This window comes from Danio rerio, chromosome 9 (assembly GCF_049306965.1).
Source record: "Danio rerio strain Tuebingen ecotype United States chromosome 9, GRCz12tu, whole genome shotgun sequence".
Lineage (NCBI taxonomy): Eukaryota > Metazoa > Chordata > Actinopteri > Cypriniformes > Danionidae > Danio > Danio rerio.
The window spans coordinates 9,955,291-9,982,177 of record NC_133184.1 but is presented as its reverse complement, the minus strand read 5'-3'; the positions used below and the strand labels follow the sequence as shown (position 1 = coordinate 9,982,177).

The following is a 26,887-nucleotide window of genomic DNA, read 5'->3' as shown; positions in this document are numbered from 1 at the left end:
GTAACACGGTGAGTGATAAAACACTGCAGTCCTCTGCAGCACACCCTCGTGTTGTCTGTAATAGTGTTGTCCTGGTACTGAAGTTTTAAACCCGGCTGTTTCCCGCTAACATGGAATCGCTGCTGAGCGAGGATGACTCGACTGATCTTCACGGCTTCGCGCTTCAGTCTCTCGTGTATCTGTGTTTGGGTTGCACTCAGTTTACCGCTCTTCACCCAGTGCAAACACAGACACATGGACTGGAGCGCGAAGCAGCTGTCAAGATCAGTCGACATCAAGCAGATCGCTCGGCTCGTCTGTGTTTGTGCTCAGTATACAGCTGTGGGTGAACTGATGACCTTCTCGGCCAATAACAATCATTTCTGTTGAATACGTGAACACAATGGCAAATCAACGCTGTTTATGAAAGCCATCAACATTGCCTTAAATGTTAACGCAAAATGGCTGTTTTTTTCTTTTAATTCAGTATCGTGACAAGTCTAATATAGTGAAAGAATCAATTTTTTAACTCGAGTTTGATAAATGGCATCTGAAACATGTGTTTGGGAAAGAAAACGTTAGCTAACTAGTGCCATTTCCCTTAACTTAGCTGAAAATGAGCTCTGATATCCCTTTTTATATTCATCATTCATTCAGAATGGACCTTCGGGTTACCCGGAAGGCGGTGAAAAGATAAATTTGTGTCACTTTATTTTCGCTGATAAGATATATAGCGAGTTACACAACATTCCTATGTAACTCCCAATGATACTTCCGGGTTTCTTCCCACCGCAGCCTCTATTTCGCTTTTGAAAATGGCGGCCGCGTAAAAATCAGTCTATTACTATACTGAATAAATGACTATGAAGTAGATTGTATGTTTTGGGTTGTGTCTTGGTGATTTGTGGTGTAGGAAGCTTTGTGTTTGTGTTCTGTATTTGTGTTTTTGTATTTGTGATGTTTGGGAGGCCAAAAATTTATTTCCACACGTGTGGACAATAAAGTGTGGACAATGTTTTTTCTATTTTTAAATATTCTCTAAACTCTGAGTTTCTGTCGGTCTCCTCCATTTTTTAAAGAAGAATCGGTATTTCTCGCCCTAGCCTTACATTTCCACGCACCTATTTTAATGCTCATTTTGGATATGCACATAAAAAAATGATTGAAGGAAATGTCATGATGCACAAAATTTGCATAAAGACATATGCGCATATCTAAGTAGGATAAACTTTTATTCGTTAAGAAAAGATGCGCATTAACTGCAATGGAAACATTTTTACTGAACCAATTCTAGTATGTGCATAAAAATGTGTGTAAATGGACAAAGCAGCAGGCTAAGCCCACTGTAACACATCTGAAATGTTTTTTTGGTCATTCTAAAATGCCTTAACCCTTTCAGTACTCATGTTATTATATTATTAGTGACCTCCAGAGTGTCTCTTTAAAGCATGTCCAGAGCGTCTGTTCTCAACTTCAAACGCCCACAAGCATATTTATTAAATAAAGAAAATATTCACACAGCTGCTTTTACCACAGTAAATTCTGTTTTTACTGTTGATATTTAGCGCCAGTTAATTAGGATAATTTTGTTTGTCATTGGACGGAAAAGCTTTATATGCATATCTTTTATGCATTATTCCAGTTTTGCACATAAATTTAATTGATATTTTTGGATGGAAACATAGCTATTGCCTACATTTCAGTCACACAAAGAACAAAGCCACGTACAAGAATGGCTTGTCCTTTTTAAATAAATGATTAGCTTAAATTCACAGACCTTCGACATGTGCTGTAACTAGATTAATGGGATTATTACTCAATTTAAAAACTTTTTTTTTTAGTTCTTTTTACTTTTCTAAATGTCATATCAACCCCCACCACTTGATCAATAATAAAGGCAGACACACAAGTGCACTTTTAAATCTATTTAAACTGATCAGCTTTGTTGTAGAAACTATGCAGTTTTAAATTTGTTGTAGAAACTATGCAGTAGCCTATTTTTTGTAATTTAATGCAATTACATCTGACATAAATTCAAAATTCAGGCCAATTCCCTACTTTTTCAAGTGTAAATTTAATAAACATCAAGCATTAACTTACTTACTTTATTTTACTTAAACATTTAAATACTTTAAATATAAAATTAAGCATTAACTTGAGCAGCTATGTTTTCCCACACTAACGGTCTCTGTTTCACTGAGACAGAGGTCTTGCTTTTTTAAATATATGGTCATATTTGCTACAACTTAGCATGAACACATCAAGTTCAGCTGGAGAAAGAAATGCTGATGCCTTTTTTCAGATTTTCCCATCGTCACTTGTAATTTCTGCTCTCCATTGATAATGCCTTTTTATAGTTGCGGTGTGTGCGCTTAACTCTGAGTTGCTCCACTCAAAGTTGATTGACCTAACTCACAGCTGATCAGCTGTTCTGAAACCGAAAACTTTTTTTTAAAAAGAGTTTTTAATCTCTCTGTAAATCAACTCATAGTTCAAGTTAAACTCTGAGTTGCTTGAACCTCCTTACTGAAACAGGCCCCTGGTCTGATAAAGTCACTGCACAGACAGCTTTCCCGTCCTTCTCGGAACTGAAGATGGCGACATGGTGGGACAGCAGTATAAACTCGCACGTCTTCCTAAACTTCAGCCATTATTCCAACATAGGCGCGTGTGCTCTAACTGAAAGCAGGAGACATGTCCATAAAGCAACCTCACAACCTTCCCAATGCGGCGCCTTGCGATATTTGCAAACAGGTCATATGGATCATTTTTATTATTATATGACAGTAATGGAGGAACGCCACTAAATGTAGCGAAGTATGAGTACTGATTTTTCTCTAATAATTTACTTGAGTAAGTGTAAAAGTAAATATATTTAAGTTTACTCAAAAAGTACTAGTTAATTTAACTCGTTACTACCCACCTCTGTTAAAACTAACTTATTTTGAAAAATATAAGGTCAAAACGTAATAAATTCTGAAAAGAATAAAAAATCCAACACTATAATAACCTTACTCCAAAATTGATCTCTTGAGCGCTTACAACCTGATTCTAATCCGTGAGGGAGATGAGTGGAAAACTGCCTTCCCAACCACTATTTGACCCTATGAGTATCTTGTCATGCCCTATGTACCAGCAAACTAAACCGCAGTCTTTCAATCTTTTATCAATGAAATATTCATGATTCACTGAGCAAATGTGTAATCACCTACATTGATGACATTCTAGTCTACTCTCTCAATCTAGAGCAGCGGTTCCCAAACTGTCTGACCACCAGGTGTGCGCAAGAAAATGTTTGTTATGGCGGAAAATTTTATCTTTTATTTTTTGGTAAACCTCACCTGTCATATTTCTGAGTGAATTCACTCAGAGAGAAACAAAAAAATCACATTACAAATTGTAGTTTACAACATCAGAATAGACATCTCTCTGTTCTACGTCTGTCACATTAGCCCCGCCCTTTCACATTAGGCGCTAAGTGATAATGTTAGTACATTCGTAATTTATTTTTTTTTCGCTTACTATAGACATCAACATAGGCACCTGGTTAGAAACTGGCACTTTAAAGAAGTCAAGTGACAGTTGGGATGAACCATCTACATCGGCCTCTTTTATGGAGATGTGCAGCTTTTCACTCATCATAACACACGTGCTGCTGATATTGTGACAATAAAAGTGATTTGATTTTATATATGTCAGGGCTCGACAGTAAGGCGAGATGTTCGGGCCAGTGTTGCCTTGTCACAAAAGTTTACCTTGGCAGCAACTGTCTGTCAGTTGCGTACAAATACAATCTTTGGAACCTTTAACACACAGACATTTGTTTTGGAATCTGTCTTGTTTCCCCTGTTAGCGCGGTTTGTTTGGCATTTGTGTATCCAGCAATCGCTCGGATCTGCGCCAAATCAATAGGTCCGAGATCGCCTAAATGAGATGGTCTCTGCTCGACTGAGCGGACCGATTGTGGTGAGAAAACAAAACAATCCAACAAACTAACGACCCAGGCTATATCACAGTGTATTATGACTGTGCAATAGCCAAATATACAGCTATATGAAGAGAGGACAGGATATCATTCCTACTGGCAAATGTGTGTTTCATGTCTAATACTGCTGTTCGAAAGTGAAAACATGCTGCAATATTACTGCGAGCTGTTTATCCGTAAGGAAAATTGACCAAAGTTACCATCTGATAACTTATATTATTTTATTTTAATCTTATAATATGTTGTATTAGGCCTGTTGTTTTGTTCATTTCTGCACTGACAGCTCAAAAAAAAGATCAACATTGATTTGCTTCATGATCTGATGCAGTCTCAGTCCACCTGTTGTTTCTCTCTTTTATTATAACCTAAAATGCAGATTTTTAGCCAACATTTCTTTAATAGATTGATTAATTCAATAGATAGATTTTTACAAAACTTGACTACTGAAATGAGGCTCTGAATGAGAAAGTCTGACCTCTCTGATTTATATTTGGTGACAAGGTCTGTGGGTCTCAAAATTAAAGTGCACATTTTCGCTTATAAGATATTTACACACAACTGGTCAAAAGTTTGGGGTCAGTATGATTGTTAAATGTTTTAAAATAAGCTTCTCCTGCTCACCAAAGCTGCATTTATTATATCATAATACAGTACATATTGTATAATTGTGAAATGTTATTGCACTATAAAATAACTGTTCAAAAGTAGTTTATCATTTTATTTAACCATTTATTACAGTGATTTTAAAGATGATTTTCCAGCTTCATTACTCCAGTCTTCAGTCACATGATCCTTTAGAAATCAATCTATGAATTAATTGTCGTTTTTGTTGTTGCTTTTATTATTATTATTAATAATAATAATAATGTTAATAGTAATAAAAGCAATAATGACTGGAGTAATAATTTTATTTAAAACTTCATACAATAAGAAAGCACTTATTTAACATTTTAATAAATATTTAGCAATTTTAATTTTTAACATTAAATAAATGTAGCTTCAATGATCTGAATAATTTTCCTTAAAAAAGAAAAAAAATATATACATATAAAACTGACCACAAACTTTTGACCGCTAAAGTAGTACATATATGACATATATATACAACTGGATGGAAGTCCACCTATCATGCCATGGAATGCTTAAATAGATGTATCCTTTCTAAAAAATATGACCTCCAGGAGGCCTCTGAGAAGCTTTTGGTGACTCGGTTTAAAACATCAGAACTTACCTTTATATAGGAGTATGTTCAGGTAACCAGGTAACTTTTGATATGCACCTAAGTTAACCGGTGTTCATGCTCTAATACCAGCCTGAAGGCAAACACATATCTCCGAGCTCATTCATTTTGTGATATTTACATGTAATGAAATTTCGTCACATGGTGAGGAATCACTAGATGATAGTGATGAAGTGACTGGGAAGACCAAAAACAACTACTTGTAGTCTACCAAAACCAACTTTGTTACCTAAAATATGGGTTAACTGAAACACCATTATACATGTTCCTGCAGGGCTAATGCTGACTTTTTCATAGGAAAAGTATGCTACAGCCAGCCCACATCAAATCTAATCAGGCTTGGTTAAGACCCACAGCAGTCAGTTCACTGAAGCCCTAATATGTTTTATCTTCACTTTTTGTCTTCTGAGATACTTTCTTCTGACTAGTATATATGTTTCCTAAACTGGTTCAGAAATCCAACAATTGGTTCATTCTGTTCCTAAAACCCAACATAAAAATAAAGATAGCATCTGCAGATAGCAGCCCTGCGCTAATGGCTAAATTCAGATATTCACAGTCAGCTGTGTTTTCTTAGAATTGCTTGTTTAATGCCTGTGTCCTTTGTTGTCAGATCATTAAGTTCAGTCTTTGTTCCTGCTGTTTATTCCCAATCTTCTATTCTGGTTCTTTATTCTCTGTGAATTATTCCCTGATTATCTGAGTGTTTGCTGGCTGACTTTTAAAGACACAAACTTCTGAGACAGCAAAAAAAAAAAAAAAAAAAGAGAAATAATGAAAAAAAATGGGCACCTGTCACTGACTCTGTCCCAGTCATTCCCCTCGCTGGCCAGCAGAGGCCACCATCTCCGGACTTTTTTGCATTACATCATTCACTTAAACTGATAGCGCACACACCTGAGACCAATCCTGCTAACGACCCACGCTCCCTGATATAAGCCACGCTCACACACCAGTTTAGTGCGAAGTCTTGTTCTGCCACGGCTAACATCTCTGAGCGTTATTCCCTTGCCTGATCTCCCGTGTATTATCCTGGACTGTTACTGACTCTGAGGTGCCTCCTGCCTGTTCTAAACCTTGCTTGTATCTGGACTCTGAACCACGCCGCCTGCCCTTGACCCACGCCTGATATTGAGACTCTGAACCATGCCGCCTTCCACTGATCCATGCCTGTTATATCACTCTGTGACTGTCAGCCGCCAGCCCTTCGACCCTTATTGAATACTGTTGATGTGAGTTCGCACGCAAGTGCGTATTGTATGATTGTGATTGAACTGTGTCTATTAAATATACTGCAAATGGATCCTTCCGTGTCAGGCTCCTTGTTACAGGCACCTATTACTTTCTTAAGGTGGCCGGGAAGTGCAAGACAACATTACAAAGTATTAAACACTTTTACAAAGCTTAAGACAAATTTACATTTTTGAAAACATTTTTACTTATCATAAGACGCAATTACATAGGAAAAATGATTTTACCAATGATGAAACAAATGTACATTTTAAAAAAAAAAGTAAATAAAATAATAACGAATAGACATAACACTTTTACCAGTCCTAAAACAAATTTACAATTACACATTCCTTACGGAAAGGGAATGTAGCACACACCAGAAGTGACGCGGAATGTACCACACACCAGAAGTGATGAGTGAAAGGTGTTGTTGTCATTGGTGGTGAGCGCGGTAAATTCGTGTTTATGGGGGTCAAACATAAACTGCGATCGAGGCATGTTTTGTGGCAAACACATGAGCAGCTTAACACGGTTTTGTTTATATTAATGGTCGCCTACTGAAAGTCTGTTTAGGGCAACTAGGCCCAATGTTTTTATTATGCATTTCTAATGTCACTCTCCCAACATCTCTATGCAAACAGTCTGTGGTGGTTCCTTTTGCCAAGGTTAGTCTTGCTCAAGCATAGGTCTTTTGTCTTGACCTATTAGTTGTGAACACTTAAAGGGTCACGAAACACCAAAACACATTTTTTGAGCTGTTGACAGTCGTATATGTGTCCCACACTGCTAAAAACACTATTAAGACACCTATATTTCACTAAAAATTGTAAATTGGTTGTTTTTGCGTTATTTCAAGCAAATTCGTACTTCCTGTTTGAAACGAATTTTTGAAGCTGCGTCACGGTCATGACATAATAGCCTGTATTCCAGCGTGCAGCCTGGGCGTCTGTGCCATAGTGAGTCTTATTACTTCTTACGGTGTGTTGCATTAATGCATGAGTAAGGCTTGGTTCAACCAATCAGCGCGCTCTATTGTGCAACTTCATTAATATTCATTACTGTGTTTACACGACATGGACGCCACGTTGTGTTGGCAAAACAATCGTGAAGTGTTGCTTTTATAGTTTGCTGCCGTTAAGTTTCGTTTTCTTTTTCTCTCTGTGAGAGCTCAGACTCACGTGTGGATTAACAGTGTACGCGACGCTCGACAACAATAACTTGCGTGTCTAAGGAGGATTATTGTTTACCTGAGAGCTGTTCTCATCTGCAAACGATGAGATCGGATACGCTTGTAGTATTCTCTTCATAAAGACGCGGCTCTAGTTGCTGGTGATTGTCCTGTCTCTACAGATTTGGTAAGTGAGCGACCAGTGCTCTTTGTTTATTCAGTTTGTTCGTATCGAACTAAGTTAACTATTGCACCGTAACATGTTAGGACCACAACCAAACTTTAACCTCGTGTAGGGTTTTTAACCGCATTTAGTGACCGGAATAACACACACGGCTTTCTGACGCTACCTGCCGTGTGCATCTAAGTTTCCGGAAAATGCGGAGGTTTTTTTTCTCTCATTCGCCGTGCGGTATCAAACATTGCATGAAAAATACACGCTTAGAGCAGTTCCTCGAATCAAATATCTCATTTGTAGCGAGGGGCATGAATGAATTCCCTGAATGAAAGAGCCAAACTGCAGTTAAAGTCCACCATTTAATAATTTTCAAATAATTCCACTACAGATGTCCATGTAGGTTAAACACCATCACTTTCTACTGTGTGTGAGTATTTTGACGGAAACTCGCGCGTGCCCAAATAGACACTCCCACACCCTCCCACTTTAATTCCTCCGACACTCCCCCCTAAACAGAGCTGGACACGCCCACTTTTCTGACTTTTTCCAAAGTAGAGGTGTGAAAACACCCTGCTGAAACGAGGGGGTTTCATGGCCCTTTAAAGGTGTCAGAGGGTGAGGGTGAACAGTGTGTTAACATCTACTGGCTCCCTTTAATGTTGTCTGTTGATTGTTGTTGCCAGTATGAAAACAGGCACATCATTAAGCTTGCAGATGATTCTGTTATTGTTAGTCTACTTCAATCACATAAAAGTGATCATAATTCAGTGGCAGTTAAGTTAGCATAAAAAATAAGCATGTCTATTGATATCAGATCTATCTCCAAAGCCCCGAGCACAGTATCTTTAAGGGCCATGACAGAATTCTAACATCTTACAAATATATAGTCACCTTGATTGATAACCAACGTTTTTGACCTGAATACTGGTGTATGTGTAAGGGAGACCAACAGCAAATGTTTGCACTTAAGAAACTGGACAAATTTAAGGTGGGTAAAACTTTAATCTTATTTTACAGAGCAGGGGCCTCATGTATCAATGCTGCGTACGCACAAAAACTTTGCGCACGCCAGGTTTCACGCTCAGAATCGCTCACGTTTGGATTTACTAACAATGAACTGAACGTGGGAATGTGCGCAGCTTCACGGCAGCTTTCTGGCAGGCGTACGCACATTTTTTGTGCGTGTCTGTTTTATTTCCATTGGCGACTCCTAGAGGCAGTTGTGTTAAATTCCTCTCTACAAAGTGTCTGAGCCTTGCAATGGCAGCTGTATGAGACGGGTTCAGCAGGTATATAAGGTTTCCATACCATACATTTGACCAGCTAAACATTAAAGCACAATTTGCAGCGGTAGCCTGTTTTCCCAATGTAATCTGAGCGATCTACCGCACGCACATTGCTATAAAGACACTATCTGAAGATGAATTTGCATGCGTGAATCAGAAACATTTCCATTCAATAAATGTGCAAATAAAATATGATGCTAATTGATATGAACTTATTGATGATTCCTACTTGTCTTTCTCGTGATAAATAGTTGGCAAAGTCTGATATGTAGCGGGGGAAAAAACAAAAATGAGTTCATCAGACGCTGGATTCGAGCCGAGTTCATGCTCGAACGTATCAACTCATGATCACATACGTCTTACGAGTAGCGCCACTGAGACTGTTAAGCTTACTGCAACATTTTACAGATATAAACCACACTATTTCTTTTGTTAATGCACTCAGTGCGATGTTCAGACCCAACTGACCTAACAGACCTAACCTAACCTAACAGACCTAACCGCATCAGCTAAACTCTGCCACTCTATTTTTTTCTTTTGTTGTTAATTCCGGAGAACAAACTTGCAAATAACACCGCTTTTCTCCGGTCTACCTCCGAAAGCAGCACCTCCAATTCACATTCTGTTCAAAGTTTCTCTTTTTGCTTGCTTTTGCCATTGCTTTTTCGTTGGGTTTTACCATTAGCATAGTCATTAGCATATTCATACGGGGGAGTAGGCAGGGAGGGGTTTTGTGCTTGTGCATGTTGCGCTCAGTTTCACGTTTATTCAGATGTACAAAAGAATATGCGTGAGATTCGGCGTACGCAGTGTTTCATACATCTGAATCAATGTTTTAGTAAGATTTCCACGCAAGTCTTCGTACATGAGGCCCCAGGGCTTCTCAAAGTCTGGAACCCCCATCCTGTTTCAAGAGCACAAATTTTGTTAATGGTTCAAAAAAGGGTGGATTTACTACTCTGAAAAATGAGAAACCTCTTAGTTTTTAATGAATTTTTATTGATTGTCCAAAATTAAACTGAAGGTGATTTTTCTGTGTTACACTTTGTCTTCCAGTCAGTTTATGTATTTGACATAATTGGGTGACAGATCTTCACTTCAGTTTAATGTGTGAGTTTGTGTCCAGAAAAAAAAACAGTTTTTAAAGATTATTGAACAGAGAGGTGTGGTTTATTCATCTTGATCCAATCCAGCACAAAAGTGTTTGTGAAGCTGAAGTTTTAAAGTCAAAATGTCAAACTATGAAACAAAGGTTAAGCAACTGATTACATACTTCAGTGCCTTTTATCAAGTGAGACTGCTCTGTATTGTACGCCATGTTACTTTTAACCGACCTCAGATTGTTGTTTGTTTGTTTTTCATAAAAAATGCCTAATACTAAAGCCCAATTCCAATTTTACCTCTTAGCCCTTCTTCTTACCCCATCCCTCATTTTGTGCATCTACATACAGGAGGTGGTGTCCCAAATCTCTATGGCTTAAGGACGTACACTGTAAAACCCAACAGTCAAATTTATCAAATTAAATAATAACTTTATTATCTGGGGAAAGAGACAACAACCAGGCAGAAAAAAATATAACTCTCCTATCAGAATTCGTGGTCAACAGTTTGTAGATTGCCAAATGCCACCCTTTATGATTAAAATAGTCTGTGTGGTTTTTAAATGATTCGATGACAGGTAATATGGCTCCTGACAATAGCCCCTGCACACTAAAAAAAAAAAAAAATCCCAATGGTTATTTATTACATACAAAAAAGGATTGTTTGAAGATCCTCACTTTCTGGCGGCTTGATGTAGTTGCACATCATGTCATCTAGCAATGCTTGGCAAAACTTCCAGGCAATAAGGCACACTGACGCGTCACTTATGTCAAAGATATGATCCAGTGTGCAATAACCATTGACAGTTGTAAGCCACCACACTTCAACTGTGATGCATTTCTACACATATATAGCCAGGCAAAATTTTGTCAAATGTTTTCAAAAGAGACAGCCACTGACTAAGCATGTCAAAAAAAAAAACCTTGTTCCTGACCCCAGACTCCATGAATTTGATCACACCACTTACAAGTCCTTTGGGGTCTCCACACATCTCTCTATTTATGTAGTAGTGATAAATGCAACATTCACTGAAGCTGCAACAACTCTCCTCTTTTTTTCTTTGCAATTTAGCATTATTTTTCCCTCCTTTAAATGCGTTGTGGAAAGCAAAACATCGTACAATCAACCCGGCTTCACCAATTGCATAAGGTTGAATCTTGTACCACTTTCAATTCCTTTTCTAATGACAGTCAATAACTACCGAAGTGTTTCTTCACTTCCTTTTCCAGTTAATGCATCTACTTTAGTGTTGTTTTGTTATATACAAAAAATGTAGATAACGGATACGAGTCGCAGATACAAAAAGACACTATAAGCAAGTCAACTAAATTTAGATACAGTCACAAAATCTGAAATGACCATCAAGATCTGCAGTGTAAATGCAGCAATCGTTATCATCTGCCTTACATTTTAGAACTCGATGCACTCTTAAACAAAGGTACAAGAATTATTTTTCCCATCTTGCCAATCAAGCATTGAACACTATCAACAGAAGGAGATATCACCCTGTCCATTTTAGGTGTGCAATCACTGTTTATTTTTCTATGAACTATTAAAACATTTACCCAGTGAACCTCTTTTTTTAGCTGCAGTTTTTATTTTTCTTTGTGTATGTTAAATTCTTGTCTGGTCTGTGGACGCTTTTTATCGATGTGGTGTATTACTGCTGTACATACTGTAATTGACCCTTGGGACAAATGAATGGGACAAAGAATAATTTTGAAAAGGAACTTAACTAAAATTGCAATGTAAAACCCAGCAATTAGCATGTTCAAATGAAATGAGTGTAGTCAACTCAAAATGTATTGAATCTGAAAAGAGTTCTGAACTCAGTGTTGAAGGTAATGGGTTAATTAAACACATGATTACTTCAACTTAAATGGAGTAAGTTCACAGTATTCATATAGATTAGTTTTTTAACTCAAATGGTTTGTAGAAATTGGTTTTCTTAAACTGTTTGAGTAGCCTTAACTTATTGGGATACAATACTCAGTTGGTTAGAGTTCTCTTCATTTATTGGGTTTTACTGTGCTCGAACTGCTTTATTTACTCAAATGGATTAAGTTGACAGTACTCATTAGGATTAGTTTTAGAACTTAAATGGTTTGTTGCAATCGGCTTGGTTTGAGTTACCTTAACTTATTGGGTTTTACAGTGGGCTAGGTACCAGAGATGGGAAGTAACGAAGAACAAATACTTTGTTACTGTACTTAAGTACATTTTTCTGGTATCAGTACTTTACTCCACTACTTATTTTTTGACAACTTTTTACTTTTACTTCTTACATTTTTACACAAATATCTGTACTTTCTACTCCTTACATTTTCAAAACCATGTTCGTTACTTTTGTTTTTATGTGTTTGGTCGTGCGATCTTTATTATTTCTTATTAACAGCACCTTTTTAAAGCAATAGTCTATTTTTCCTTTATCGCGCACCGTATGTGGGCTAGTTTATGAAGATTACTATGAGAAAGGCTAGGACGACTAAGAGAGAGAGTCGGCGAAGAAATTTAAAGAGTAATTTACAGAGTAATAATACACCTTTTACTCGATCAGATCACAGGTAAACAAGAGGGTGTTTACATGCATAAGATTTTTGCCCACTTTTATCATTACTGCACGGACTTTCAATCTAACACCGCGAATAATTGTGCTTTTTTTTTTTTTTTTTAAAGATTTGTACATTTTAGTAATAAAACAATCAAATGTTTTATAAAAGAATGTATGCATTGTGGTTAATTTGCTTTATTTCTGGGTTATGTATAAGAGCTGCTCTTTGAAGAAATAAGCAGCTTTAGCCTAATGCAAAAAAAAGTCTGCAGTTAAATTTGATAAGAAGTTATTTTAGCAAAAGACAAAAAAAAAAAAATCAATATATTTTAGACAGAATTCAGTGTAAAATGTAAGACATTATTTATAAAGATAGACCGGCCTACAGAATTATTTTTAGAGTGAATCAACATGACTGGCAGCTGATGTTTTTGATCTAACAGCCGAAAAACTACATGCTGAACGCTGTGAGTTTGCGTCAGAATGATGATACATGGGCCGCCTTTTTAAACAATTTTGTGAGGCTATATTGCAGAGTTTGATGCTGCTTGGCTACTTTCATAAATTTGGCAAAAAAACATTTTACATAAAATTGGAGTCAGTTATTTTGTATCAATAGGATGTGAGGAATAGTTACCTATCTCACTCACTATCCTTCAGCTTCGTCCCTGATTTATCAGGGGTCGCCACAGCAGAATGAACCGCCAATTATTCCAGCATTTGTTTTACACAGCGGATATCCTTCCAGCTGCAACCCAGTACTGGGAAACACCCCTACACACTCACATTTACACACACACTTATACACCACTGCCAATTTAGTTACCTATTATTCACCTATACCACGTCTTTGGACTGTTTCAAATGACTACTTTTTACTTTTGCTTAAGTACAAATGTGTAGTCAGTACTTTTACTTTTACCAGAGTCGTTTTAAATGTGAGTATCTGTACTTCTACTTAAGTAAAGGATGTGTGTACTTTTGCCATCTCTGCTAGGTACAGGGGCATGAGAAAGTCCAGATTGTGAATGTCAAAACTCGTGTGATGAAGCCCTCTTGTGGTGAAAAGTAGCAATCGCAGGGGATGTTTCTGTAACATTGACCAATCATTTTGCAAAATTACTGCTTTCTGAAACTGATAACGGTTTTCTGAAATTGAAATAAAGCTTAACATTTACAAATCAACGGCAGAGACAGGTATTGTAGAAACAATTATTATAGGCCTGCTATTGTGCTTGAAAGAAATAATATTCTGATGTTCAAAACAACAACACTGTTTGTCGAATCTATATATATATCCTCTGATTGATCCAAATTAGCAGAATATTTGACTCCTGGATTGTAAAAGTATTTAAAAAAACAGTCAAACTCCATTAAAACGAATCAATGTTGCCCATTTGCCTGCAAGTTGCAAGTAAACTGCAAGATGTACAATTTTCTTTGGACTACCTCAGGCACTCTCTGGTTGATATTCTGTTTCGGATACTGTCATGGCTCTGTCATTTTAATCTTGTTTTGGGGACAGACACTGTGCCTGTCTTGTCTCTTTTGAAGTGTGCCGTTTGCATTCTCTTAGGCCATACTCTCATGTCTATATATTTTCGTAGTGAGTGTGTGGTTGTGGTAAGCTCAAGTCATGTTCTCTCTCGCTTGTCGTTGTGTCTTGTTGTGGGCGCACTCACTTGTTTGTTTGTGCATGGCCTGCTGTTCAACCATGAGATACTTCTATCAATCCTGGTTTTGATTTGGCCCTGGGACTCAGACATGCATGTCAAACTTGTGAGTGGATGGTTAGGTGTTCACTCACTAACTGGGCACTTCTCTCTCTTGTTCAGTCTAAAGTCTTGTGTTGTCATTTGTGTAGTATGTAGCATTGTTTTCTTGTTTTACTCTGTTTAAGCACATAATTAATGTGTTCTCATTGGCTGTATGTTCTCAGCCTATTTGATGTGAGCACATGGCTTTGTTTTTCTCTTTGTGCCATATGCTTCCCTGTCTTGTTTTCACTTTATTATTCATTCATTCCACATACCCTCTACTTGTTACCTCAAGATTTGCTTCCTACAACATCACACAGGCTGTTTCTCAATACCAAGTACGCAAAGTTCAGACTTGGAAGAATGAACTCCCGAGGACACGAGGACACAAGTCGGGTACTTCTTCAAATGGAACAGCAGTGTACTTCATAACGTCACTTACCTCACCATGGATTCATCAGTTTCACTGTACGTTAACAATAAAATGAGAATAAAAAGTGAAATTTGAATTGGAACAGTACTTTAGCAACGATTGATGACGTTTCACGAGGACACAAGAACGCAAGTACAGACAAGAACGCATATTGAGAAACAGCCACAGTGTCTGCAGAGGCTGTTTTTAAAGGAGACAAGCAGACATCACTGTGTATCACTGTTTGCCCAGGCTCAGTCCCACTCATGTCACCAAGGTATGAAACATGACACAGACACACCAACACAATCTCACGGCAATTCGTAACTTTTTCATTTAGTGGTTAATTCATACAAATTCGTACGATCTAATTCGTACATTTTAGTACGATTTGCGTATCCCCCAATGACTGTTGGGTTTAGGGGTGGGGTTCGGTGCCACGCCTCCTTTTTAAAATCATACATTTTCTTACGACTGAACTCGTACGAATTCGTACGAATTAGCCACTAAACTATCAAAACGTAAAATACTTACGTGTTCTCGTGAGATCAGGCTGGACACACACATGAACGAACATTATGAAAACGATAGTTTGTCGTACAGTTGGCGATTCACTCATCAGAAGTGAACTAAGTTTGCATGAACCGTACCCCAGACCACCTCTTTCAGGCGGACTCAGGTAGACTCAGTTCAGAAGACACATTCACACTAGATAAACGTACTGTACTATGACGTCAAATGAACCCGGGTATGGACCAAAAGTGCTAGTGTGAAAGCACTCTTAATCAATGTAGAATGATACAAGTTGCTTTGAAATTCCTTATACCATTGAAGCTATTCTAGGCGCAATATTTTCAATTAAAGAAATAAATACCATAAAACAGATTCCTTATATTATGCATTTATTATTTAGTTTATCCAAGCAAATCCAAACACAAGTGTATGTTCATGTGATGTTGAAATATGTTAAATGAAGAAAGGTGAAATTAGGTGAAAGACTTATGGCTTGATCTTTCCTGTTGATTATTGTTGTATTGCTGCAGGTCAGTGTTTATCATGGCGCCACCATGTGTTCAACTGCAGTAAGAAAAAAAGAGATTCTTTTTTGAACCTGAACAAAGTCTGTTTTAAACACACTTTGACACAATACATGTCAAAGATCCACTGTAATAGTATTACTCCACAAAAATATGTTCATGTTTTTTTTTTTTTTTTAATTAGTAATTATAAACCACCTTTTAATCCCCAAGTTTAACCTCTCAGGTATTTTTATCAGTTAATATCCAGATTTTTTATTAATAATCATGCAATGTAGAATATGTTCAATCAAAGTTTAATCAGCTTATTTTACTGCGTGATAAAAAGAGAAAAAAATGTTTACATATTTTTTTATTCAAAAAAGTTTTTCCAGCCAAAATACATTTAATAGCCCGAATGAAAAGTGAAAATGTCTGTATTGTTCCACTAACTGGCAGATACAAACACTGGTGTGTTAAGAAGTAATGTTCCTGTTCATGAAGCTATGTGAAGACTGTAGACCTTATGAAAACACAAAAGTGAAGTGAATCACACGCTCAAAGCTCAGATGTGCAATTTATGTTGTCATATTTATAGCTAAGACACTTTCAATGAGGTGGAAAATGGAAAGTGACTTTACAAAGACCAAGTGACTAAGAAGTGTGACATTGATGTTTGTGGTGTGTTGCAGCAGATGCAGTTGTGTATATGTGACAGACACGCTGTAATGAACATGTGAGTTTCCAATTCAACTGACTTACACTAACTGTTCAAGACAAACATGCAAAAAAAAATAAAACATGTAACTTCTCTGACAAGAACAGATAAAGATTATAATAACTGGTACAGTCAATAAATACTGGAAATACTTACAAGATCCTGGTTTGAATCAAAGTTCATCTTTCCTTTCTACCCTGTTAAATGAGAGAAAAGGAGAAAAGCACATGAGAAACACTGGAGTTATGTTGTGTGTGAATGAGCCTGCAAACTTTTAGTTTTTCCAATTCTTATACTTTTTGCAAACTACTAATATGATAGAACATACATCTTTAAGATAAAATGAAATAACACATTTTTATTTTGTTGCAAAATTTAGCAAACATTTTTATATCCACTTTATATTTGGAAGACATTAAAATATATATTTTAAATTTAATTAATGTTGTTGAAGTTTGGATTTTGGACACTTTTAGATAAAAAAAATATTGTCCATATATAAACATAAATGTCTGCATACACTGTAAAAAAATCCATAAACGAACAGTTTACTACATGGGTTAACTTCATTTATTTATGCTCTTGAATTGCATAATGGGATTTTGGTCTTTCCCCCAGCACACTTTTAATGTTGAAAGCTAAAATAAATAAATATATAAATAAATAAATACATTTATTGACATATTTAATTGTTTGAAGATTATATGGGTTAGTGTTAGTAAACTGCCAGGAGATTTTCTGAAATTTTTGTGTGTTAAGTCTTAGAGAAATCAAAGTCCAATAATGCAATTCATTAACGTTAAAAAAACAGGCAAAAAATGTAAATCACAAAATACAGAACCTGTTAATTAATAGATTTTGTTTACAGCATACATACAGTTGAAGTCAAAATTATTAGCCCTCCTGTGAAACCTGTAATATTTTTCAAATATGATGAATATCAAAGTGATGTTTAACACACTAAGGACATTTTCAAAATATTTCCTCAAATATTTTTCCTATATGAAATATTTTTATTTCTTTTAGTTTGGAATTTATGCCATTTTTAAAATAATGTTAAGATCAATATTATTAGCCCCATAATATTTTTTGTTCTATTCTCTTAAACAATAAACCACTTTTATCCAATAACACTTTAAATTGCAATGAAATCTGATTTTATACTAACATATGGCAAAAAAAAAAGTAGACAAATAACAGGTTTTGTCATCATAGCAAAGGCAATATAAATTAGTTATTAAAACTACTATTAAACTACTATAAAACTATTATGTTAAAAAAATCTTCTCTCTGTTAAACAACACATGGAAAATATTGTTTTAAGTAATTACAATTTCTTTAATGAGAGTTGATAAAAGTAATTTAAATAATTAATTAATTAATATTTTTTAAAGGTATATCATTGTGACATCAACTGTATGCATTTAGATCTAAATATATACTGTATATTTAACAGGAGTTATTTACACATTAAAAAAGCTTAACAAAATCGATACATATTCATTAAATTGAATATAAATACCAGAAACTGCCTGCCCTTACACACGAACAACAATAGATGGCATTTACACAAACTGTAGAAGAGCTACAGTACTATTATAAATATTAATATTTAAAGATGAAAATAACTATTTGCCAACTCAACTGACTTTGTGGACGTGATTTAAATAGAAACTGTCTGCAAAAATACATTTAGAAAGCATCAAAACGTGAAATGAACAACAAAGTTAAACAGGTAAGGAAGCAGGTTAATGTCACCTGTGTAAGCAGATTTTCAGACAGAGCAGAAAGATTGCAGAGCACGAGACAACTCTGGACTGGTACGATTATCTGACAGACACAAAACAGACAAACAAAAATCAGTCATCCAGCACCGGCTATAGGCACTAAAGACCTTGTAGTTTCTGCACTAAACATTTTTACAGAATAAAGAATAACCTGTTATGGTTAATGTCCATCTTGTTCTTGCTGGATAACAGGTGTAGTTTCCTGCATCAGACACTTGTATTTGCTGTATTTTTAATTCTCTTGGAGCTGCTGGGTTGATGTGAATCCTGTTAGAGCTGAAGTTTGTGTAAGTTCTGTTAATCTCAGAAGAATGTGTAAAAATAGTGGAGTTGTTCATTCTCCATGTAAAGTCATCATCTAATGTGGTTTTGTTGCAGTGAAGTGTGACTGTTTCCCCCACAAACACTGTTTTGCTGATGTGCTGCATAATTTTTGACTCTTGATTGGATTTGCAAAAACCTAAAGAAGACACAAAAAATCACTGTAGTTTTAGTCAGTTTACTGGGTTGTGAAATTGTTATTATTACTTTTTTACAGCCATTGTTAAGTAGAAACATGAGAAACACAAATCACAGTTTATATGGTGCTTAATCTTTTGACCTGATAATACAGCACGTTATGTTTTTAATAACTCCACCATATAATAAGTAACATTTCACCATCATAGTGTGTAGGAGTCATCAGCTGGTATAATTTGGTTTTTCAGCTCTGGGGTCTGGGGCTGTATTCATATCTTCAAGATAAAGGTAGCTCCTATCGTACCATTTTAACAAAAATTAAGGTACATGTTGGTTCTAGATTTGGGACTCGTTGATGGTTTTCATGCAGTATTTTAGGCTTCTAAATCAGTCAATCTTTAAGAGAAGTGAAGAGTACTCCTAAATCACTAGACCAAATAACAAACTATCATCTGTCATCTTTGCTTCAGTACAAAAAAATATGTAATTATTTACACGTCTTTACTTAAGAGTTTACTAAACATATCTAAACAAATTTGTCTTCCATTAAATAATTTTTCATGCATCATTTCTTTTTTTTTTTTTTTAAAGTTTACACATTTTACTATCAGCCATGCTTATTTTACTTTCTTAATTAAATTCTATTAATATGGCAAAATACAAATAATGGCCATATATATATATATATATATATATATATATATATATATATATATATATATATATATATATATATATATATATATATATATATATATATATATATATATATATATATATATATATATGTCGCTGGTTCGAACCTCGGCTCAGTTGGCTTTTCTGTGTGGAGTTTGCATGTTCTCCCTGCCTTCGTGTGGGTTTCCTCTGGGTGCTCTGGTTTCCCCCACAGTCCAAAGACATGCGGTACAGGTGAATTGGGTAGGCTAAATTGTCCCTAGTGTATGAGTGTGTGTGTGAATGGGTGTGAGGATGTTTCCCAGAGATGGGTTGCGGCTGGAAGGGCATCTGCTGCATAAAAACTTGCTGGATAAGTTTGCGGTTCATTCCGCTGTGGCGACCCCGGATTAATAAAGGGACTAAGCCGACAAGAAAATGAATGAATGAATGAATCAATGAATGAATATATATATATATATATATATATATATATATATATATATATATATATACTGTTGAAGTCAGAATTATTAACCCCCCTGTTTATTTTTTCCCCAATTTCTGACAGTAAATAATGTTTTACTATACATTTTTCAAGACACTTCTATACAGCTTAAAGTGACATTTGAAAGCTTAAATAGATTAATTAGGTTAACTAGGCAGGTTAGGGTAAATAGGCAAGTTATTGTGTAATGATGGTTTGTTAGACTATCAAAAAAATATATAGCTTAAAGGGGCTAAAAAAATTTATTTAATTAATTAATTAATTTTTTTATATTTCCCAAATTATGTTTAACAGGGCAAGGAAATTTTAACAGTATGTCTCATTATAATTTTTCTTCTGGAGAAAATCCAATTTTGTTTTATTTTGGCTAAAATAAAAGCAGTTTTTATTTTTTTTAAAAACCATTTTTAGGTTTTTAAGCTATATATTTTTTCGGTAGTCTACAGAACAAACCATTGTTATACAATAACTTGCCTAACTACCTAATTAACCTAGTTAAACTACCAATAATATTTGTTATATATATATATATATATATATATATATATATATATATATATATATATATATATATATATATATATATATATATATATAATTTCTGTTTAACGGAGAAAATATTTTTTCAGCACATTTCTAAACATTAGTTTTAATAACTCATTTCTAATAACTGATTTATTTTATCTTTGCCATGATGACAGTAAATAATATTTTACTTGATATTTTTCAAGACACTTTTATACAGCTTACAGTGACATTTACAGTAAAGGCTTAACTAGGTTAATTAGGTTAACTAGGCAGGTTAAGGTAATTAGGCAAGTTACTGTATGATAATGGTTTGTTCTGTAGACTATCAAGAAAAAATAGCTTAAAGGGGCTAATAATTATGTCCCTAAAATGGTGTTTAAAAAATGTAAAACTACTTTTATTGTAGCTGAAATAAGACAAATAAGACTTTCTCTAGAAGAAAAAATATTATCAGACATACTGTGAAAAATTCTTTGCTCTGTTAAACATCATTTGGAAAATATAAAAAAAAAGAAAATATTTCAAAGGGGGCTAATATTTCTGACTTCAAATATATATATATATATATATATATATATATATATATATATATATATATATATATATATATGTATATATATATATATATATATATATATATATATATATATATATATATATATATATATATATATATATATATATGTATATATGTATATGTGTGTATATATATGTGTATATGTGTGTGTGTGTGTGTGCGTGCATGCGTTTGTGCGTGTGTATTTTTAAATAATGTATTAAAAATATATTGAATTAATTATTTTGTAAGAAACAGTATTAATGTAACACTGGAAGAAATATATTTATTTGTTGTTTAAAACATCTAAAACAAGAAAAAAGCTCATCTGTACATATATAATATTCCTTTAAAACATTTATTCAACTTTCAACTACAATCTGTTAAAATTGTAATTTCCAGACTCTAAATATGTGTTGATATAATGTTTGATGTTAAAAAATGTTCTTTGTTTCCATATATTTTAAATATATTTAAAAACATTGTTTATTTTTATTTGACAACATTTTGTGTGTGCATGTGTGTGTGCGTGTGTATGCATGTGTATGAATACAGACCCAAGTCATTATTAAATAAATGCTAAAAAAAGAAATTATCTGAAATCAGTACCTGCATAAATCAGAAGAATAAAGATGACACAGAGATTCAGATGAAGAATCCAGGTTTGAAATTTGTCCATAACAACAAACTCAGCTTAAAGCTATTAAGGACAATAAACTCTTACCCTCTGCTGAACACTTGTAGATGGGCTTAAGAAAGTCAACTAAAGGAGGAAGTGAAAACAAAGAGCAATGCCTAAAATAGCTGATGCCTTCATGTAGTTTAAACTAAGTAAAAAATAAATAAATAAATTATGTGGAATAATTTAGATTTTACTCAGATTCACTCATTTTCAAACAGTGTTTATAAAGAACTCAAAATAGATTTAGCTCCTGGATGTGTGTAGGTTTATTATTTTTATTTTTTTAGGTTCTTTGCTGTTTTGTATTTTTACATGTATGTTTAATTATGGCACAGTGGTCCTGATAGACCCACTGTTTAATATTACTGTTTGCCCTCACATGTAACTGAATCACAATACGACTCAACTTGGATGTGAAATGTTGAGTAGTTAATATTCAAAAGTGTGAGATGGATTTTTCAAAAGGACAAATAACCTGCATGTACTTTGTTATTGATTGAGTTACAAATGTAAGCATAAGTAAATTGTGTGTGTAGTTTCAAGCAATATTTTTCAGAATCACTTTGCCTGATTTTTGTACAATGTGTAATCCATAGAGAAGCAAAGCACTGCAATCATAAATGTGAACTAATGATCCAAAACACATTAATGTTTTGGTGAGTAAAGTAGTTATTCTCTAAGAAGAGCAACAGGAAAAGACAAGCAGGAAGATATTCGCCATGGAGACCTACTGTAATAACAAGAAAATAAATTATTCTACAACGACACGAATCACACTTCACACATTAACCACAAACAGGACATTTTGCATCTCTGTATGATCGAGACTCTCTGAATAGTATTTCTATATAAAGTACTACATTTGTATTCATAGAGAAGGCTAATCAGTGGTTTGATCTAAGATTAAAGTTTTTAAAAAGTCTTTTTATGTTTTAATTTTATGTTAAGGTTTAGTTCAAGGATCTCTGAAATAACTCAGAAATAAGAAATCAAAATTACAATGTTTATTTAGCTAGTGCACATAAACAAGTTAATCCACTGAAAAAAGGAAACTTTGTTTGGGCCATTTTAAATCCAACCCAGCAGACACACAAAGTCATAAGACATTAATAGACTCTGCAGTCCTCATCACTCTCTGCAGGCGTTTGCAGTCCTTTACAGTAGCCTAATATTCTTAGCCATGCTTCCCTTACCTATGCATTTATTTCTACTTTGAATGAAAATATTAAAAATACTGTATAGGGTGGTGATTTTTTGCACATTATATAGACAACTAATGGTAAGAGGGGCATGGCTAAGGAAATTGTGGCTGAAACAATAAACAGATATCATCAAGGACCTCCACTCAGAACGCTAAAGCAAATGGTCAGATTGGTCAGTTAGTCAGAACTAAATTCAGTGGATTAACTTGCACAAGTATAACAATGTGCCCTAAGCTAAATATTCCTTCTTTCAGCTTAGTTCTTTATTTATCAAGAGACACCACAGCAGAATAAACGGCCAACTATTCCGGCACATGTTTACGCAGCGAATGCCCTTCCAGGTGCAAACCAGTACTGGGAAACACCCATACACTCTCATATTCACACACGTACACTCATACACTATGGCCAATTTCATTCATTCATTCATTCATTCATTTTCTTGTCTGCTTAGTCACTTTATTAATCGCCACATTAGGTCGCCACATCGGAATGAACCGCCAACTTATCCAGCAAGTTTTTACGCAGAGGATACCCTTCCAGCCGCAACCCATCTCTGGGAAACATCCATACCCATACACTCATACATACGAACAATTTAGCCTACCAATTCACCTGTACCGCATGTCTTTGGACTGTGGGGGAAACCGGAGCACCCGAAGGAAACACATGCGAATGCAGGGAGAACATGCAAACTCCACACAGAAACGCCAACTGAGCCGAGGCTCGACCCAGCGACCTTCTTGCTTTGAGGCGACAGCACTACTGCGCTAATGCTTCGCTATGGCCAATTTTGTTTACCCAATTCACTCCATGTCTTTGGACTGTGGGAGAAACTGGAGCACCCAGAGAAAACCTACAAGAACACAGGGAGAAGATGCAAAATCCACACTGAAATGCCAACTGGTCAAGCCGGGACTTGAACCAACGACCTTCTTGCTGTGAGGTGACAGTCACAAATCAATGTAAATTTTGATTTCACATGAACATTTAAATCATGAGTGCATGTTAAAATAGATTATCATTATTATTAATGCATTTTTACTTATAATATATCAAACCAAGCAGATCCAAACACAAGTGAAAGTGAGTCTTACTAAATCTCAAGTTATCATAAATGTTCCATTTGTTTGTAATGGCGCCATCTTGTGTCCAGCAAAAATAGATCCTAACGCATATTAGCAGTAGCCTGTGATAAATTCAGTACTTTATAAATAGTTCTTTGCAGTTATCCACCTTTTAGTAAGTTTAACCTGTTTAGTCATTTCAAAGTAGGTTTATTAAAAAAAATCTGTATTTCTCTTTCTGTAAATAAACAAATAATAAATGAATGAATGAATACATTTGTTTAGTAGATTAGTAGATGTATTTATTCAAATTTTAGAAGCAAACAGACACGAGTCTCTATTTTCCACAACAATGAAAAAAAATACAATTGCGGACATAAACTGAGTTGAGAAGAAAAGTTCAAGTTTATGAAACTGTGTGAAGGCTGTAGACCTGTTAAACACAAAGAGAAAACAATGACTCATAAGAAGCAGACATTTCAGATCCTGTTCAAAGCTCACATTACCCCAATTATGTGGTCATGTGTATTTTTAGCTGTTTATTTATAACAACGACATGTCTTAATTAGGTTAGAATAAGATAAAGTAAAATTAATAGAAAAAGATTAAGGCGATGTTAAATACAGTACCTCTCACTACTATGGTGTGTTTATATGTTGTGCTTGTGTCATTAAAATTTGTGAAATCATCAGTCTTGTATGACTCTCGGTGGTAGTCAAAAAATATATAAAAGGATTTTTTTTTTGGACATATATTTGTAATCTTTCGAGCTCATTCTCAATAAAAATACATGTATAACTTTTTATTTTAAGTTTTACTTGTACTAAGAAATGAGTCATTGATGTTTGTGATGCTCTGCAGTAGATGCAGTTGTGAATCAGTGACTGAAGTGCTGTGGTGAAAGTGATGGAGAAGTACGGTGGCTGAGAGAGCTCAAATGGGTTGCAAGTAAAGAAAACACATGCAACTAGAAAAACACAAACAAACTGAGAAATCATGCAAATTCTCACAACACATACAGAAACACACTGCAAATAGTGCAGACCAGAGTCACCAGGCCACACAGAAAAGGGTCTCCAGAGAGTGACAAACCTGAAGTAATCCCAGCAGGCACACATTATAAGACATTAATATTAGGTTAGATTCAGGTCATGATGTCAGGTAACCAAATTTTATATCTAGCCAGAGTCTAAGGACAAAGTTATTTTGACGTCCAATAACGACGTTAAATTATGTTAATTTTTGGTTGATTTTAGGTTGTGTTGGAAAATGACCAAAATCCAACGTCTGATAGACATTATAGTGATAACGTCCACACAACATCAAGATGTAACATGAGTAGACGTTGATGTTTGGTTGTTTTAAGGTTGATTTTAGGTTGCTTTTAGGTTGGAAGTTGGGCAGTGATGTTAGCCTTGTTATGTATTTACGAAATGCGAATTGTCCATAATTTGTTCACGTATCCTTCTATGGTGCATCAGCAGTGCGTAATGTCCTGACGTAATGCGGAAGTGTTGTATCCGAAAAATAAACATGTAGTGTTAGACAGATGTCCTCGTCTCTTGACGTTATTTAAACAAAATACATGCAGAACATAACAGGTCTGACATTGGGTTTTGACGTCAACTCGATTTTCATTTCCAAACAAAATCCAACGTCCCCACGACGTTGAGGTACAATGTCAATTTGATGTTATGTTGACATCCTCTGCATGCAGGGATGATTAATGAGGTATTCAACTCATAGTTCAAGGAAAGAAGGAGGTGGGAGGGGAACGTTTAAACACCAAAAAAAGCAAATAAACACTCAACAAATGGGTGGTAGCAGCTCTTCACAGTACTGCTTTAGCAGCTGAGTACTGCTAAACTGAAAGCAAGACCAAATATAAAATGTCCTTGGCCTCGTCTTTTATCTTCCATTGTCATCGCTCCTCCTTTTATCTTTCTAGAGCTCCTCTCTGTGGAACTATAAATGAATTACCAACCTACGTCACACATAACGTCACATAAGTTCCCGGTTGCAAAAAAAGAGCGGCTGCAATAGCAAACATGTCGTGTTGTGCGGTAAAAAAATGGAAAACTTAACTTTTACTGTACACCACACTGCTTTAATGACAACTGCAGACGTATTTGGCTAAAAGGGAGCTAAATGGAATGAGAACCTAATTAAAAATGCTCAACAGTTCTCATGTTATATCAGGAAAGTTCATGCTATGCTGAATCATACACATTACTCATTTTTGATTGCAGAAATAATTTCAGGAAAAACAGTTTAATATGGTTAATTAAACTGCAGACATTGAATACTAAGTATGAAATGTGAAAGTTATTTAGGTAAAGTTAGTTTTATATTTCACACATTTATTCACTAACAACTTGTGACACACTCCCTATATTGTTTACGACAGCACTTTGAATATTCCGTCTGAAATAAACTGCAAGTGTGACTTGAAAACGACATTAGCAATTGTTTATTTGACTGTGAACAATGTTGTACTTTGATAGTCATTGGCTGCTAATATGATTTCGCTATTGAGAGTTTGTAAATAATACTTTTTATGAAATTTTATGATTAAGGAGAAAGTGCGAATGTGCGAGTATAAAACCAACTTTACCTCTATGTGTAAGTTCACATACCCTGCGTTACAGGTGCAGTTCGCTGTCAGAATGCAGTTGTTTTGCTTGTTGATGATTATTACCCAGGCCTTGTGCAGTTTCATCTTCTTTCCTTTTCTTTGGCTAGGCAGAACCTTATTTTTTAGCTCTACATACTGTGGTGTTAAATCTGGTAATCATGGAACATTGTTTCTTGCACATG

At 35.1% G+C, this 26,887-nt stretch overlaps 1 protein-coding gene and 1 long non-coding RNA gene across 5 annotated transcripts in view; one reads left to right on the top strand and one right to left on the bottom strand.

Annotated features, from left to right (window-relative positions):
- The first annotated feature begins 6,169 nt into the window (after positions 1–6,169).
- fstl1b (follistatin-like 1b) overlaps positions 6,170–26,887 on the top strand; it is a 151,298-nt gene continuing 130,580 nt past the window's right edge. The window contains exons 1-2 of one of the 3 annotated variants that reach the window (XM_073911617.1): positions 6,170–6,228; positions 6,341–6,436. In XM_073911617.1, the coding sequence (XP_073767718.1) occupies positions 6,371–6,436 (66 nt within the window). In that variant the 5' untranslated portion in view covers positions 6,170–6,228; positions 6,341–6,370. Of the gene's footprint in view, positions 6,229–6,340; positions 6,437–7,461; positions 7,793–26,887 lie in introns of those variants that run through there. The other 2 variants (XM_073911618.1, XM_073911619.1) reach the window with 2 other exon arrangements.
- On the bottom strand, positions 15,778–21,891 carry LOC141376073 (uncharacterized). 2 transcript variants are annotated; one of them, XR_012385174.1, is made up of 5 exons: positions 21,729–21,891; positions 18,563–18,871; positions 18,383–18,454; positions 16,781–16,821; positions 15,778–16,429 (listed from the first exon to the last, which is right to left on the bottom strand). It is a non-coding gene; the product is annotated as an uncharacterized lncRNA (long non-coding RNA). The 2 variants fall into 2 exon arrangements; XR_012385175.1 differs by having other exon boundaries at positions 21,844–21,891.